Below are 18161 nucleotides of genomic sequence, written 5' to 3'. Positions count from 1 at the left end.
TCATATTCATTTATGAGAATAACTTTAAACTTAAATGTAACATATTCAATTTAAAAAAACATTTTTTTAAAAAGGTCTAGATTTATATAGACATTGTAGAACAGGGTTTTCCATCGTGACCGCGTGGCCTAATGGATAAGGCGTCTGACTTCGGATCAGAAGATTGAGGGTTCGAGTCCCTTCGTGGTCGCTTTTTTCGCGCACAGCCTTTAAAACCGTTTTTTGTTTTTTTACGAACGTGTCAAACATTATATTTCTTAAAAGTAGTAATAATCCTTAACTATATTTATAATCTCAAATGATAATAGTTCATATATGCCAGCAGGCTTATATACAATTCATGACAATCCTCAAAATACAGCAGAGTGGCGCAGCGGAAGCGTGCTGGGCCCATAACCCAGAGGTCGATGGATCGAAACCATCCTCTGCTATTTTTTTTTTTCTCCCTCATGTACAAATACTACAGCAAATAAAATTATTTTTGTGTAGAAATGTCTGTACCCAACCATTTCATGCCGATACGTGTCATTTATAAGCAATATACAGAAATGTAGCTATTAAATAATTCATTTTGCTTAGGAGACGATTCATTAGTTCCTTTAAATATATGACAGGATATTCAAGGTCTAAAAAAAAAAAAGGCACACAGTGACAGGAAAAAAGATCACAAGCATTCAGGATTTTATTTAGTCGATGTTTTAGAACTTTTCTGACAGGTTTTAATATTGTGTTGGACAATTCTTAACCAAGTTAAAGTATTTTTTCATGTTTTCTTTGCTTGACACAGTCGAACATTCTGACTCTTCTAAAACTATGAAAACATAAGTATTTACAGCTTTAAACTAGTCAAAATTAACCTGCCGTGCTTGCTTTGTTGAAGAATGGATCCTTTTCTGTTTGAGCCTTGCTAAATTTCTTTTTTCTAACCTGTGGGAAAAAAATATGAAGAATACATACGTCAATAGGTTTGAAAACAACAGAAGTGCAGTATTCAACCTTACATTTTTCAACATTTTGGAACAGAGATCGCCGTAACTACAGTAGAATAGAGTTTATTTATATTCAGTTAGATTTACATGATCCTATTATAAATATACATGTATTTATACAACCTAATATAAATACAACATATAGGTAACATAAAGCATCATAAAGACCAAGAAGATTTTAAAGCAAATTTGGGCCTGTTCCTAAAAAGCATGACTCATGGTTTGTTTATTAACATTTACATTTACATTTAGGCATTTGGCAGAAGCTCTTATCCAGAGCGACTTATAAAAATTGCTTTAAAGTTTACATATATATACATATTAACAATTATATAAAAATATAAAAATATAAAAATAATCGCCAGTGAGACTAAATTGAATATATTACATTGAATTGGAATATGAATCTCAAGAATATGGACTACAGCAAGAACCTAGAGAATAATAAATTTCACTAATTAGAGAAACAACTAAAATGTAGGAATTAGCAGGACACATAGGTGCTGATTAGATTAAAATTGTGATTCTATAAATATGCAATATAAATAATATATTTTTTGATATTTTAAACCTTTTTTAACATTTCTAAAGTTTAATGAGTGATTAAATCTAAACATTTTAAAATAACTTCAAAAAAGAGAGTTTAACTTAACCAAAAAACCTACATGGTTACTGAGCAGCACGTATCACTGTTTAAATGTGTAAATAGTATAGTGTGTACCACCCTTAGGAAAGCAGTGGAGTTTTACCTCCTCAAATACCTCCAAAGTCTCAAAACTCAACTTGCCACTGAGCAAATCGCATGGGTTAGAAGCGATTTGAACTTGTGTTAATATCTTTTATAGGCCTGCCATATCAAACCATACATTCGTATGACATCAAGCTAAGTATACAGTATTTAACTGAATAAGTGTGTATGAGGTTAGGTGCAAAATTTGTGATGACTCGGTTAAACAAAAGTAATACGATAATAAGGTAATGGTGTGCACCATATACTGTATAGTAAATAATGGCCTATTTAACTAATAATAAATTAAATAATAGTCTATTATTATTTTTTAAAGAATTTAATAGATTGAGACTGGTGTGTGTGTAATGAGCTGGTTTGAAAACTAATTCACTCACAAAGTTTGTAGAAAAAGGAAGATCGAAGGCTTTAACATACATGATTTTTGATAATGCAACACCATAAAAATGTCATAAAGCCATTAACATGTTTCTATTGCACCGCTTGTAAGCTTCTGTGCTCAGTCGGTACAGATTTGTTTATATCTGAGGCTGATCAGCCGATCACCAGTCATGGCCAAACAACCTCTACCAAAAAGGCTCAATATTTACACAAGATACTGTATATTGTTATTTTTATTTCCCTCAAGACTGGTTATTTTGATAAGTTTGATTAATGATTTTGTGAATCTTGTCAGATGCACCTTTCAGCCCTCAGGGCAAGATCCTCTTCTGATGGCTCTGGTGGTCGCTGACTGGCTTCACTAATAATCTCAGAGATTTTCTGTACACAGTCATTCAGATTCCTCTGCTGGCTTCTGCTCACCTCTGAAGTTACTATTAACTCACCAGCTTTATTTATTCGGCTTTTGTTCTGTAAATGCAGATAAAAGTGAAGCAAAATAAAAAAAATAAAATAAAAAATAAAAACATTTTTAATAACATAAACCAAGATACCGATATCTATGATGCACAGATATAACTGATGTCTTAGGGCATGGACTTGCTTCATGAAATATTTATTTATTTACAATGTTTGTGACTAGCCATCTACAATTACCCACTGTATCTCAACTGAAAATTAGCTAACCAAAAATTATGAATAGAATTTAAATATTATGTGTTTATATGAAAAATGTGTAGGTACAATATAGGTAAATATGCTTGTATACACACAGATTAGCCATAAAAATATGACCACCTACCTAATATTGAGTAGTTCCCCACCTTAACAGTGATGCACTCTGTGTTCTGACACCTTTCACAACCAGCATTAACCTTTTCATTAATTTGATTCAACTTTATTGAATCAAACTACACGGGCCAGCCTTCGCTCCCCATGTACATCAGCATGCCTTGGCCACCCATGACCCTGTCACTTAGTTTCATTCCTTGAATCACTTTTGGTATGCCCTGACAACTGCAGCCTGGAAACATCCCACAAAAGCTGGTGTTTTGGAGTTGCTTTGGCGCAGTCCTCCAGCCATCACAATTTGGCTCTTGTCAAAATCACTCAAATCCTTATGCTTGCCTATTTTTTTCTGCTTCTATAACATCGACCTCAGAGGGAAAAAAAGGTTCACTTGCTGCCTAATATATCCCAGTTGGTATTTCTAGTCACCATTTTACTGAAATATCGAAAATGAGAAGGGCAAAATTGTAATGGCTAGACAACTGGGTCAGAGCAACTTCAAAACCTTAATGTTATGGCTGATCAGTGTATATAAAAATGTTTGTAGTTTACACTGGACTACTTTAGGAACCAAATTAGCCATTTATCCATATATGTGGAGACAGACAATGCCGTTGTATCTTTGCCCACCTTTAAGACGATCTCCTTTCTCACCTCCTCTGGAATCCAGTCTGCTGTCTGAACATGAAACCGAACCTCTGCCTTTGTGTTGACTAAGAGAAAACAGCAGATAAATAAAACCATGGTTTGTGAGGCTTGCACAAAAAAAAAAAAAAAAAAATAAACATAATAAATATTTCACAAGGTGACCAGTTAAACACTTATGATACAACCTTTGTTTACATGTTGACCTCCTGGTCCACTGCTCCTACTGTAAGTTATTTGAAGTTTATCTGGAATAAGACAATGTAGTTTAAAACAGTTAAAAGTTAAAACACAAAGCTTCTGAGCTCTTAGTCAAGTTCAAGTTCAAGTTGGCTTTATTGTCACTTCAACCATATACAGTTAGTACACAGTGAAACGAAACAACGTTCCTCCAGGACCAAGGTGCTACATGCAACATAAACTTACAACATAAATTAACAGAGAAGCTAAACTAGCTAACTAAGAGGCCTAGTTAGCTGGCTAGCAGAGACAAGACAGATAGTCCTAACATAAATTACAACATAAATTAACAAAAACTAACTAACTAAGAAAGACTATCTACAGGTTTTACAGACAACAGACAACATAAAGTGCACGTGCAAATGTGCAAACAAGCAACAACAAAGTGACAGTGTGACAACAACATATCAGAACATAAAATATGATGTTGAGGTAGTAAACATAGCAGCAAGAAGTCACATTGTGATGAACACTTACATACCCACTGGGATGTTCTCAGCAGTCCGATCACCCTGTTGAAAGTAAGAGTGATCAGATGAATTTAAATTAATTACAAAGTACCTCTTTGCCATTAAAATGAACACCCCCCCCCCCGCCAAAAAACAAAAACAAAAAAAAACATTTCCATCGCATTTTACACCTTTCACAAAAATACCAGCTGACATCATGCCAGTGATTCTCTTGTTAACATCAGTAAGATGGTTGATGAGGACAAGTCTGGAGATCACTCATTATGCTTACTGAGTTCGAATAACTGACTGGAAGCTTTAAAAGGAGGGTGCTGATTGAAATAATTTTTTTTTTTTTTCCTTGACCATGGTTACCTTGCAGGGAAACACATGCAGCCATCATCACACTGCACAAAAAGTGATTCAAAATAAAGGGTATTGCTGCTAGTAAGATCGTACCTAAATCAGCTATTTATCAAATCTTCAAGAGAGATTCAATTGTTGTGAAGAAAGCTTTCGGGTCCCCAAGAAAGTTAATTCTCACAAAGTTGACTGAGCTGTGAGCGCTACATTAAGCCCTGTCATGCCAACAGTAAAGCAACTTGAAGCCATTCATCAATTATTTGTGTCATTCTAAAAACATTTGGCCACGGTTGTGTTACTAGACCTACCTGTGAATCATCCGAGTGCTTGGTCGAGAATTTATGATCAAGCACAAAACGGCGAATTAATACTGTATCGCAGTTTATTCTGGAGAATACTTTACATGTGAGCTGCGCCCCGTTTGCAACCTGTACAGAACGCCAGAAACATAAACATGCTGTTACGGGAGCCGCCATATTGACCCCAAGGAGGCTCCATACTACTTCCGGGTAGTGTACGTGTGTGTGAATACAGTATTGCTAAATTAAAAAATACTCGTAATATGTCTAATAAACGTGTTGTATTGCCTTGAATAAGTCTGCGGAAGAAAAACTACCTATAACTGAAGGAAGGTAGCTTTTTCCCCATGTGATTACAGATTTAAACTAAATTCCGGTAGGTCCCACCGAGATTTGAACTCGGATCGCTGGATTCAGAGTCCAGAGTGCTAACCATTACACCATGGAACCAATTAATAACGCGTCAGTGGTCATAGGCCTGCCTAGAGTTAGGTTTAATACATTCGTATGACTTCAAGTTGTATACAGTATTTTTACTGAACACGTGTGTATGAGGTTCAGTGCAAAAAGTAATACGATGATAACGTAATGGAGTGCCATAAATGGTACATAATTGCCTATTTCACTAATAATTAACTAAATAACTATTTAATAGAAATATGCTTTTATAAATCAAGCTACAACAACTTAACTGAATGATGAGCTATTTTAATAAAGACAATATACAATATTTCTTTGTGATAAGGAAAAGACAGGTTCCACCGAGATTTGAACTCGGATCGCTGGATTCAGAGTCCAGAGTGCTAACCATTACACCATGGAACCACATGAAAAAATTAAAGATTTTCGCCATTATACATACACTTCATTATACATACGATCAGTGTGTCACAATCAAATTAAACATATGGGATTTAATTTACTACTTGATTTATTCATCAACAGAAATGTCTTTATCCTGGATGCCATACTTTCCAGTTACCACAACCCACCTACGTAGTTTAGCTTTAACATAGCTAAAATACTAAGGTGGATTAGCATTTACATGCTAACATTACTTTGTATTTGAACGAACTCGTACCCTACATGTTGTCCTGTGTCAGCTCCTACACAAGCAATTTTTTGTTTTGTTTTTGTACCTATGCTGTAAACATATTTCTCTTAGTAAGTTGGACCTTTTAGCATATGGAGGACTGTGGGAATTGACTCACTTTTGGAGTGAGCTTCCAGTGGACATTTCAGAAACTGCATGTTTTAGCTACCTTTTTTAATTTGGAAGTTGCCCTGTTGCTTCTTATGTGTTTCCAGGATTTCCACATAACATTCCACATAACATGCAAGTTAAGAAGTAACAGATGGATATGACACTCTTGTGCTTAATCACTCAGGAAATAACTTAGGATTTAAAATCCTTTTCTTCTGTGAATAAATTAGAAAGAACATTCAAACACTGTCATATGGGCAGGTGTGTTGGTTTCTTGCTTGGCAAGCGCATCAGAGCCAGCCTGTAGCCTGGGTTGAAAAGTGGACCTTTTTTCTCAGTATTTTGTATTTAAGTATTTACTTATTTTGTATTTCATTAGGAGGTTTAAATACTGCATTTTAGTGACATGTGCTGGATTAGCTTGTCTGCTGGTATCATAATGTGCATGCTTTTGAAAAATATTACCAATAATTATCTAATAATAATAAACTACAAATATTACGGGGGAAAGACAATCAGTTAATGTATTTATAAGACATTTATATTTACATATAAGATATTTTTGTGGGCTTATTTTATTTTATGTTTTATGTAACAATTATTCATAATAAACTTCATTCGAATGCTGTCTACACCGCGTATAGACACTAGACAGCATCGCCTATGGTTAATAGAATAATTTAATACATTTACTAATTTAATATAATAATTTATTAATTCAAAATAAAATGTTAATAAATCCCAATACTATGCATGGTCAAGCAGGTTTGTTTACGCATTGAACTCGTCATTCTTTCTTTTCTTTTTTGATGGATTAACATTTTTAACATAATAAATTCAAAGATCCATCAGATAGGCTACTGTCTGTTAATGTTTATTTAAGATGTTACAGACTTGTCATAGCCATTCAGATTGCTCAAGAAAAGGCACAAGAGAACTATTCTGTGTGTGATGTGGGGTCGACGATTAGCTACCACTTAACTAGCGTTAGCAATTTGATCTTAAGGTAGTAACAGACTTACTCTGTTTGGCAGTCTTTTTGAACATATGTTCAATATTCTGCGATAATGATGCTGCTGCCTGCTTTCTCTTCCATTTCTCCTGCTTTTTTCGACCCATATTATACACCACTGGATGCCGCCTCACAAATTTAAAAAACGTCAGTTGCTGCGCAGACTTGTCACATGTCGCGTTTTTTTTTTTTTTGTAAATTGTTTTGTAATAAAGTGTTATTTTAAATAATGCCCAACAATTTTAATCTGTTTAAAAAAAATATATATAATAAAAATAATTTTGGACCTTTGGCAGTGGGGGGTGGGTTGTTCGAACCACCCGAACCCCCCTGTCTACAGGCCTGCTTTTAAGTTTATACTTAGGCATAGGCCATAAGAAAACCACTTTCCAGAGCGATGTGTGCATCAAGGTAAGAATTGAGGTGCAATGTGACTTTTTTTTGGCCAGGCAGTGTACTTCCTTCTGTGTCTTACATACATTTGGAGGATTGAAAGCAATGTCTGTTGTATGTTCATTTGCAAGTAGGACTGGTGTGTAGTGATTGCTTCTACTGGAATTTTAAACAATCTGCTGTGTGATTTGGAAAGGCAAACACTATATATAGAAGGCCTTACAGCTGACAATGCATACTGGTCAAAGGAACTGTATAAAGCTCAGAGATTGCAAGGCACAGATCTGATCACAGTGGCCTGTATAATCTTAAATGAAAGAGGTTTGGCAGAACCAGGAGTTTTTCAAGAACTAGTCACCTGGTCAAACTACCCAATCAGGGGATAGGTGCCTAAATAAGAGAAGTGAACCCAGTAGTCACTCTGACTGAGCTCCAAAGATCCTGTGTGGAGATGGGACAAAGTTCCAGGACAACAATTACTGCAGCCCTTCGCCGATCTGAGCTCCATGGCAGAGTGACTAGACGGAAGCCACTCCTCAGTGCCAAACACATGAAAACCTACAGTGAAGCATGGTGGTGGCAGCATCATCCTGTGGGGTTGATTTTCAGCAGCAAGGACTGGGACACTGGTCAGGATTGACGAAAAGTTGAATTGAGCAAAGTACAAAAATATCCTCTATGAAAACCTTGTCCATAGCCCTTAGGACCTCAGAATGAACAGAAGGCTCACCTTCCAACAAGAAGTGGCTTAGGGACAACTCTGTTGGAGCACCTTTTAAAATGAATCTGTGTACCACATGAGCACATAGCCAGGATGTGGGAACCAGAATTATTGATGGTTGGTCAGGATTAAATGCTTATTTTACTCAATGAAATGCAATGCATGGATTTTTGGTTGATATTTTGTCTCTATCCTTTACAATAAACCTATGTTAAGGTTATAGACCTTTTTATGTTTTCGTATTTTTTTTTTATATATTTAAAAATAATTTTTTGATCCCCTGCAGATTTTGTAAGTTTGCCCAACTTACAAAATCTGCAGTGGATCAAATGATTATTTTCCCTACTGAATTTATAAAATACAAAGTGAGACATACAAATAAAGGAAGAAAGATAAGTCATTTTTTTTAAATGCAGGTCGTTTGCTGATGGGCTTGAGGGCTGTACAATAATGAGGCAACAGTAAAATAAATTCAATTTAATTTAATTCAATTTTATTTATTATAGCGCTTTTAAAAGGAAATTATGGAAATTTGTATGAAATGTGAAAAATTTGTATGAATCAAAATTATCCATGATGAGAAAGGCGAGGGTTACAGTGGCAAGGAAAAACTCCCTGAGATAGCAATAGGTAGAAAACTGGAGAGAAACCAGACTCAACAGGGAACCTATCCTCATTTGGGTGATAACAGATAACAAGGATTGATCTGCAGTCCTACTGTGTTAGACAGTTGAAAATTTAATACAACAGGAGTTCAAGTTAATAAGGAGACCGAGTTGTTATTGGAGTTGTTATCTCCACCCAGAAGCGGGGCACCAGGACAAGTCAGACAGGTCCAGAGGGCAGAGAGGGACAGTGAAGCATGATGTAAGATTACTACAAGATGTGATGTGCCATAATGTTACTATGATAACAATACAAAAACATTTTAGGTTATTAGGCTTTTCAGTGGTCACAGTTTGTGAATTCTCTACAGTCACACATTTAATGTTCATAACAAATAAAATAAATAAAGTGAATAATTTTTGAAAATTTAACCACACCCCAGATGGGACTCGAACCCACAATCCCTGGCTTAGGAGGCCAGTGCCTTATCCATTAGGCCACTGGGGCTTTAGGTAGACACATCACTTTGAATCTCTATAAATGACTCATTTTCTTTTCTTCAGCTTTATTTTATATTTTACCGACAACGTTACTTAAACCAGGATACGTAGAACACCAACGCTAATATTTGCACATGATAGGTGCTATAGGTAAAGACCGTGTTTTATAACTTATAACCATCGTAAATTAAATATATATATATTTAAATGATTATATATATATATATATATATATATATATATTTAAATGATTATATATATATATATATATATATATATATATATTATTCATTTCGACACAATTATTCTATAAAAACGCATTTAATTTTTGTATTTAAAAACAAAAACTTTAAAATAAGGCGGTTTAAACGAAACGTTAGGTTATTTTTAAACAAAATGTCTATAATCCGTAGCTCTCGTTGATTATTTTCCCTGTGGTTGTTTGCCCATGTTTTAAGCTTCCTGCCGAGGAAGGAGGGAGCAGTGGATAGGAGCGCTCGATGATCCTCCAGAGCCTTGAGGAATGCTGTCTTTTGGGTTAAACAACTTAAGTATCCGATTTTGACAGTTTCGGGCTCAACAACGTACGCGCACCATGAATTTACTGCCATCCAATCCTCACGGAAATGGACTTCTGTATGCTGGATTCAACCAAGATCATGGTAGGATTTTTTTGTGTGGTTCCTGATGAGTTAGCTAAGCTTGTCTAGGCTAGGCTAGCTAACGTCAACATGGCTATGTTGCGAAGGCGACAGCTAGCAGTTGCTCCGTTAGCAAGCTGGCTAATAGTTTGTGGTCGGTTTAGTGAAGATGGGTGTATAGTTCGGATTATATATACCAGCCATTTGCTGTTTTATATAATGAAATAGGAAAGAAAAAATAGGAAAATAAACAATAATGGTTGTTAAAGTTGTCTTTTCCGCATTTTCAATAGCACCTCGATTAGTTCCTGATTTGTTTTGTAGCTAGGTAGCTAACTGGCTACATTTGGCTTGTTTATATTACTAATATGTTTATTTTATTAAGAATTAATTTTACCAACAACATGACGTGAGCAAAATTAGGAGCAGGCTAAAGCTATTATGATAATCTGACATCCGAATATTTGTCAACCTGGAAAACATATAACATCAATAACAACAGTCATTTCTCCACAGCAGGAGTTTTTTTTTTTTTTTCATTAGAATTAAATATATAGTTCTGTACACATTTATTAATATTTTTCCTCTCTGTTTTTATAGGATGCTTTGCATGCGGGATGGAAAATGGCTTCAGGGTGTACAACACAGATCCTCTTAAAGAAAAAGAAAAGCAAGGTGACTGCTGCTGATTAACACGTGACCTGATACATCACTAAAATGACCATCACTTTTACTGCTGCAGATCATATTTTACACCACTCTATTAACAGCATAATTTAAAAATATGTGGAAAGCCACAGTACTAGTCAAAAGTTTGAATTTATTTTTTACATTCTAGAAAAATACTGGATTTTCAAAAACTTTTAAATAACACACCATGACATTAGGTACTTGGGTACCTAATGCCAGTCAGTTGTTGTTTTAAGACATAAAAGTCAGCTGTTCTCAAAAACGTCTTGCAAGAATATATTGTCAGATGCATTTACAAACCCCATTAAGGAAGTACCATGATGAATCTGGCTGTCATGAGGACCATCTCAGGAAAGCAAAAACAAAACTTACCTCTGCTGCAGAGGAGAAGTTTATTTATAGTTACCAGGCTCAAAAATTACCAATTAACAAACAGCACCTCAGATTATAGCCGTTATGAAGACTATACAGATCATAAGTAGCAGACACATCTCAATATTAACAGTCCATTGGAGATTATCGCATATATTGGATGCCTTCAGCATTGTTTTACAGTGCATAAATAACAAAAAAAAACAGGGAAGACCATGGAATTAGAAGGTGTGTCCAAACTTTTGACTGGTAGTGTGTATAAGGAAGTTACAAAACGCAGTCTACTGTCCAGCACATGATTTTCCAGTGTAAGCTCATAACACACACACACACACACACACACCTCTCTCTCTCTTTTAAGTATCTTAACCATGCTGTAGTTGTAAGATTTGTAAATAATCCGCCCACCATGTTTGAGAGGACTGGTCTTGTTTGTAACACTCCAGTGTTTTAAAAATACAAGTGCAAGGAACTTGGGTTTACTAAGTTTACATTTAGCAGGTTTACTGTAAACTGTTACTTAAAATTTTCCTAAGCTTAAAGCCTGTTGTGCGAAGTCTTAATTTCTGTCCCTTTTTGCTCTGGTTTAGTAAATATTCACTATATGGCCTAAAGTATATGGACACCTGTCCATCACACCCATATGTGGGTCTTCCCCAAACCACTGTCACAAAGTTGGAAGTGCACATTTGTCTGCAGTGCCTTTGTATGCTGTAGTACTGCAATTTCCTTAAAACTAAAAGGGTAAACTAGTTATAGCATGATAATACTTTATATATTTTTCCAAGTTTGGTGTAAAAGAACTTGAATGTCCTGCACAGAGTCCTGACCACAACCTAACATACGGTAGGGTTCTCAGGGTTCTTCATGTCTTGTCTGATTTCAGTACCTCACATGCTCTTGTAGGAGTGAATGGGCAAAAATCCCCACAGCTGTGGTCTAAAATGTGGAGGAAAGCCTTCCCAGAAAAACAGAGGTTGTTATAACAGCGGATATAATGGCAAAACTGTCTTAATTGCCATGGTGTTGGAATGGGCACATTCCGTGTGTGTGTATGATGGGCAGGTTTTCACAGCCTTAGTGAATGTGAAATGTGAATGGTACATTTTAACAAACATGCAATACCACTGTAAAGGACAGCATAAAGTTTGTTAATCATATACGGTTTTATTTCTATGCTGTGTCTGTTATAACAATAACACTGTTCAATTTTAAAGACAAACATTTCTGATGTGGGCTGCAGACAGAAATATCCACACACTGTTGAGATTATTAGCCTATAGAATTTTTGAAAAATATGTTTGTTTTTTTCCCCCTCAGACATTCGAACAGACAACGATGAAATTTTTGTCTGTCTATTTTATGGAAATATAAATTGTTTTTACAATATTTATTAAGTAATAAATAAGCAATACCACATGAGAGAGTATCACACGAGATATACAGTATATGTGTGTCTGCAAACATCATTTACAATCAACAGATTATGACTTTCCTTTATTTATCTAGTTATTTTGGTCCACCAACACATTTCCTTCCACAACTGTTGGAAATAACTAAGCATGACTGGCAGAGCTAGTGACTGACAATCAGTGTAATTAATAGGGGTGAAAAGTAGTTTTAAATTAGGTAAGGAGAACAAAACATGGAGGTGGTGGACAGTCTTTTCAATTTTCTAAGTCTCTTTTTATATTTCCACTTATTCCAATTTAGAATATCAGCTTCTTTAATTTCCGGATTCCAGGGTTAAACCTCAAATAGAGTTAAATGGAAATCTATTGTGCTAGAGTGTACAATCCATACATCAAGCCAGATGTTCGAGAGCGATTTGGCATTTTAGCTTTGAGTTAGGAGCTAGTTAGCTTTGTAGCCATAAATAAAAGATCACAGATGGGTTAGATGCGATCTGGAACAACTAAAAAGCAATTATTAAGGAGCCAAATAGTTTTTAAAGATGACATAACATCATCAGATGTTTTCTTTCCGAAATTGCTTATGTGACTGGTTTTAAATGTGTTTTTTGTCGGGCAGATGCTTTGTACAGACCTTTTACCCATGCTTTGACAGATAGCTAATGTAATTATGCTGTATATCACGTGGGACTCGGCGAGATGCAACATCCCAATGGTGCTACTGTCCATTTGTGAACCATTATAGCATGGAGTTGATTACTGTCATTTGATAGATCACTACTGCTCAAAATGTTGTCCTGTGATTTTAATTTAAGTTGTATTTGGCTTACAGAATTTCTTGAGGGTGGAGTCGGGCATGTTGAGATGCTATTTCGATGCAACTACCTTGCACTTGTCGGAGGAGGCAAGAAACCCAAATACCCACCTAATAAAGGTATGTTCTTTTACACAATATAAAACATTACAATTAATTTGATGTTCAAAATAATTATTGAAATTTTATTAATGAATTTAAGGATATTTGTTTGTAGAAGTTAATAGTAATAGTGCAGTAAGGATTTTTTTTTTTGGCTGAAGGCAAACACACTGGGCATTTTTAATTAATGTTGTTTAGAGACATCAATGAAATGATCTACAGTGATATTCAAGAGTTTTTAAATATCTCAGCTGTGCGTTTGCATACCAGAGGCAACCACATCCTTATCCATGTCTTTAACCCAGTGCATCTACACAGGACCTCTCATATTTCATATCACTTCACTACATATAATGTACATAAAGACTTGCAACGGTGCATTCAGCTTCAGATGTAAAAAAAAAAAGTGCTGATTAAATCTCAAATTTACATATCCTACAGTCAAATGTGAATTTGATCATAGAGATAAGAGAAGAATTGAACAGGAATTTGACTTTGATTTATTAAAAAAAAAAGCTTTTGTTTTAAATCATGCAGTCCTTCCCCAATAAATATTTTTGTATGTATGTTTTATCTTTTTTTTTTTTCTAGTTATGATCTGGGATGACCTTAAGAAAAAGACTGTGATTGAGATTGAGTTTTCCACAGAAGTCAAAGCTGTTAAACTACGAAGAGACAGGTATTCCCTTTACTTTTACATGTTAAGTTCAAGCTCTTGTTTAAAGGTGCCATTTACTTTTTTTATTAATAAATTGATTAACTTTAAATAAATGTTTATTTTTTCAATATAATTAAAGCCCTTTTTTCAACTTATTGCAAAATAATGACCGCGGGTCAGGAAAAAGTCTACCTACCTCACACAATTTAGTGACCGTAGCTATTTACATGACTCTTGTGGAAAGGAAACATAATCCTGGCTACATTTCCTTAAAGCATTAAATTCATCATCACGTGACATTGCACAAGACTCCTTTAAATGTGTAAAAACGTTAAACAAATAAGAATTAATTTTTATCAACCATGCGATTTTGATAGATAAATCAGAAGCAAGTAATTTTTTTATTTAACCAGTGTCTAACATTGACCTTATCAGATAAGCTCATCCAAAATTGCATTATTTTTAATTAATGAAGCCAAACATTGTGATCAGAATTAAACTGAATTGATGTTTGTATTTATTTTTGCTGTTGTCAAGTGCTTCTTATTATATCAAATTAATAAGAAGAATGAGATAATTAAGGCATAAGAATGAGTGCAAACTCTTAGTACAGCAATTTGGACAGTGACACTGAGGCAAATTCTGTGTTAAATTTTCAGCTGAAACAACTGTAACCTTGTCCATTATTGTATATTTAGATGTCACTGCTGTTATTATTTTAGATATCAAAACCAGAATCATCTTCTTTTCCAGAATTGTAGTGGTCCTGGATTCAATGATCAAAGTCTTTACTTTCACACACAACCCTCATCAGCTGCATGTCTTTGAAACATGCTACAACCCTAAAGGTATGGCTCTGGTTCATTCTGTTTTTTTTTTTTTGTTTTGTTTTTTTAGTACTCATGTGTATGCTGATAAATGTCAATCACCTGTGACTTATAATTCATGTTTACGGCACAGGCGATATACAATCATGCCCACAAAACAAAGCTCCATAAAATACACAGGTCTTACAGACTATTTCTATTTAAATATGACAGCGTTTCTGTTGTTTGAGATTGATTGGGCCATGCGAAAGGCCCAGGTTCGATTTCCAGACAGTGCAGTGCTGGTCCCAAGCCTGGGGAAAATGGGAGGGTAGCGTCAGAAAGGGCATCCGGCGTAGGACCTGTGTGCAGACCAAGTGTCTGCTATGGGTGACCCCAAATTAATCTTGATAGATTAAGTCACGTATGAAATCAGCGTCATATAGAATCATAAAATCATATAGAGCTGAACAATCAAGGGTAATTTTAGCGAGTTTTCTTTGGTGCAGATTTAAACAAACTGGCAAGCTTTTTAAGGATATGAATATAGTCTCAACCGGGATTTTTGAAAATATTGCAGTTTTATGTGAACAATGTTTTATGAATGTCTTGGTTTATGTCCATTTGTTACCTATAATAAGGCTCATTCTTATCTCGTATGTTGGTGAGGTTACAGGTCTAATTAATTTTTTTCTATAACATTTTAAGATGCATTTTTTAAAATTATCTTTGCAGGTTTGTGTGTTCTTTGTCCAAACAGCAACAATTCTTTGCTAGCATTCCCTGGCACCCACTCTGGACATGTGCAGATAGTAGACCTGGCCAACACAGAGAGGCCCCCGGTGGACATTCCTGCCCATGAGGGAGCTCTGTGTTGTATTGCCCTCAACCTCCAGGGCACACGGATAGCTACAGCTTCAGAAAAAGTGAGAATCGCAAGTAGGAGTACTGGAACCAGCATGGAGAATTTAAACTTGTGATGTTCTTTTCTATTATCAAGTTTTTTTTTATCACAAAACTACAATTAAATTTAAATTAAGAGTTTAAGATGTTTGCTGGAGTTTAGATGTTTATGTTCTAACTTGGTTTTCATTTCTTCAGGGGACTCTGATCAGAATATTTGATACATCTGCAGGTCATTTAATTCAGGAGTTAAGACGAGGGTCGCAGACGGCAAACATATATTGGTGAGTCGGCAGTTATTGTATGCTGTTAAACATTACTCCAAACCATGGCCAGGGGTCCATAGTAAGTAAAAATTTAATGCCTTTAATGTGTTTTCTTGTAGCATTAACTTTAACCAGGATGCATCTCTCATCTGTGTGTCAAGTGACCATGGGACTGTCCATATATTTGCTGCAGAGGATCCCAAAAGGAACAAGCAATCAAGGTTTGTTTCAAAATTTGAAGGCATTTGCTGCATATTTTGTTAGGCACATGTAACAAGTTGTTACGTCTGTCTGGTTGTAGATTTTTTGCTCCTTACCTATAGCTGTGTTGCTTTTTTTTTTTTTTTTTTTTTTCCACAGCTTGGCTTCTGCCAGTTTTCTGCCTAAGTATTTCAGCTCCAAGTGGAGTTTCTCAAAGTTCCAGGTCCCATCTGGCTCACCCTGTGTCTGTGCCTTTGGAACTGAACCCAATGCAGTCATAGGTAAAGAGAAGATGTGTGTTAATTTAGCAGCCTTTAGTTAAAAATGAACTAATCAGGTATGGCATAATAATATGAAAATCTCCTTCCTGGCCTGGGGGAAAAAAATACAGGCTCATTGAAGAGTCTAGTTTACAAACAGTGAATTAAGAATTTGTGGTAAATCATTTCCATCGCAAAGAGTTTGCTAATTTACTGAAAACATATTAACTTTTACTTTTTTTCTGTCTTCCCTTATTCAGCCATTTGTGCTGATGGCAGCTATTACAAGTTCCTGTTCAACCAAAAAGGGGAGTGTTCCAGGGATGTATATGCTCAGTTCTTGGAAATGACCGATGAGAAGATCTAAGCACTCTTGGATTCAATAGATTTTTTTTTCATTTCCTGACATGTCCAAATTTGAAGAATGTCAGAGGAATAACTGTTTATGGCATTCCTGACTAAAGTGACTCCCTGTTGCAGGAGGATGTAGAGATTTGTAATCTCACTAGCCAGTTTTTAAAGAAACTCTGACCATTGGAGAGATGGATGAATAAACTGACTGCGGCCAATTGGTGGCGTAAGAAGAGGGAAACTATTTTTGAATGACAACAGTTACTTTTTAAAAAGGTCTTCCACGAGAACTGCTGTTTTATAAGTATAGAGTTGGCTAGAAGAATATTTGTCCACTAACTAACCTACTTTAGACAGTGCCTCTGTCATTACTGAAGAGGAAGGATGAGTGTATGCTTACTCATCAGTCACAATATGTATGTGCATAATACTGGTAGCCTTAGGTTTTGTTTTACCTGATGTATAAACACAAAATGCCAGGCATATGTAACTGCAACGATTTAGCATAGTACAACAGAACAACAGTTACAGTGTAGATATGTTTTTTTTTTTTTTTTCATTTGTTGTTACTTACAGTACGTATATGTGCACTTTTCATGAATTTTATCACAGGTGTTAAGAGTTAATCTATCAGAACAAATTAGTATTTGCTTAAAACCTTTTAATAGTGTGTGCATAGCCATGTGCGTTCTATAAATGTATTACACGTGTTCTTTTCATAATTAGTCATAAGCCAGAGAGAAGCTTCCTGTTTAATTAAAATTTGATTTTGATCTTTAAAATAATAATTGTTCAAATTTGGGCTGCTAATATATGGTATTAATATAAAAGGGTTGACTTGAAATTTGACAAATGATTGGTATGCCTTTAAAAATATTGAACGTATTTATTTTAGTTAAATAAAATCAACCCCCCCCCCACTATTGTGACAGCAAAAATACTACTAAAGTACCCAACCGTAACATCTGTATGCTTGAACTGTATTCATTAAATTGTTTGCTCATATTTTACTTTTCTAAGTTTGTTAATTAGCTTATTTCATGCTTTTGTCATGATTGTATATGTACAAGTGATCACACATAATGCAGCATTTAACATGCTGTAATGTATGCTATGACTGAGTTACACAGGGATACATAGAACACAAATGTATCTTGTAACAAATTAAACACGATTGTAAAAACAAGTACTGTATGATCATTTGTTTGATCTCTGCTTGTGTTGATTGGGTAATTAGGGTCTGTAGTCACGCCCAGCAGTTGTCACATGTTTACTAACAATAGCTACTACCAAGGACATTACTGTCAATGCAGGTGTCTATTGAAATATTATTATTATGTTAGCCA

At 35.2% G+C, this 18161-nt stretch overlaps 2 protein-coding genes and 4 non-coding genes across 7 annotated transcripts; 2 read left to right on the top strand and 4 right to left on the bottom strand.

The window, feature by feature from the left end:
* Positions 1–117: 117 nt before the first annotated feature.
* trnar-ucg (transfer RNA arginine (anticodon UCG)) lies at positions 118–190 on the top strand. Its single transcript has one exon. It is a non-coding gene; the product is annotated as a tRNA-Arg (tRNA).
* A 504-nt stretch (positions 191–694) lies between these two features.
* mrpl58 (mitochondrial ribosomal protein L58) lies at positions 695–5080 on the bottom strand. Its single transcript, XM_053511797.1, has 6 exons — positions 4913–5080; positions 4274–4304; positions 3741–3800; positions 3538–3620; positions 2420–2589; positions 695–927 (listed from the first exon to the last, which is right to left on the bottom strand). The coding sequence occupies exons 1-6, from the start codon at positions 5078–5080 to the stop codon at positions 843–845; spliced, it is 597 nt and encodes a 198-aa protein (XP_053367772.1). The 3' UTR covers positions 695–842.
* Positions 5081–5281: 201 nt separating this feature from the next.
* On the bottom strand, positions 5282–5353 carry trnaq-cug (transfer RNA glutamine (anticodon CUG)). Its single transcript has one exon. It is a non-coding gene; the product is annotated as a tRNA-Gln (tRNA).
* A 303-nt stretch (positions 5354–5656) lies between these two features.
* trnaq-cug (transfer RNA glutamine (anticodon CUG)) lies at positions 5657–5728 on the bottom strand. The gene has a single exon. It is a non-coding gene; the product is annotated as a tRNA-Gln (tRNA).
* Positions 5729–9273: 3545 nt separating this feature from the next.
* On the bottom strand, positions 9274–9346 carry trnar-ccu (transfer RNA arginine (anticodon CCU)). Its single transcript has one exon. It is a non-coding gene; the product is annotated as a tRNA-Arg (tRNA).
* A 120-nt stretch (positions 9347–9466) lies between these two features.
* Positions 9467–18001, top strand: wdr45b (WD repeat domain 45B). Of its 2 annotated transcripts, XM_053510769.1 has the most exons (11): positions 9467–9489; positions 9798–10001; positions 10581–10655; positions 13287–13388; positions 13962–14049; positions 14782–14876; positions 15570–15760; positions 15936–16021; positions 16165–16224; positions 16364–16485; positions 16725–18001. In XM_053510769.1, the coding sequence occupies exons 2-11, from the start codon at positions 9935–9937 to the stop codon at positions 16829–16831; spliced, it is 993 nt and encodes a 330-aa protein (XP_053366744.1). In that variant the 5' UTR covers positions 9467–9489; positions 9798–9934; the 3' UTR covers positions 16832–18001. The 2 variants fall into 2 exon arrangements, with proteins under 2 accessions (XP_053366744.1, XP_053366743.1); XM_053510768.1 differs by lacking the exon at positions 9467–9489 and having other exon boundaries at positions 16123–16224.
* Positions 18002–18161: the final 160 nt, after the last annotated feature.

This window comes from Clarias gariepinus, chromosome 14 (assembly GCF_024256425.1).
Source record: "Clarias gariepinus isolate MV-2021 ecotype Netherlands chromosome 14, CGAR_prim_01v2, whole genome shotgun sequence".
NCBI lineage: Eukaryota > Metazoa > Chordata > Actinopteri > Siluriformes > Clariidae > Clarias > Clarias gariepinus.
The sequence above is the reverse complement of the archived record's forward strand: the minus strand, read 5'-3'. Positions and strand labels throughout refer to the sequence as shown.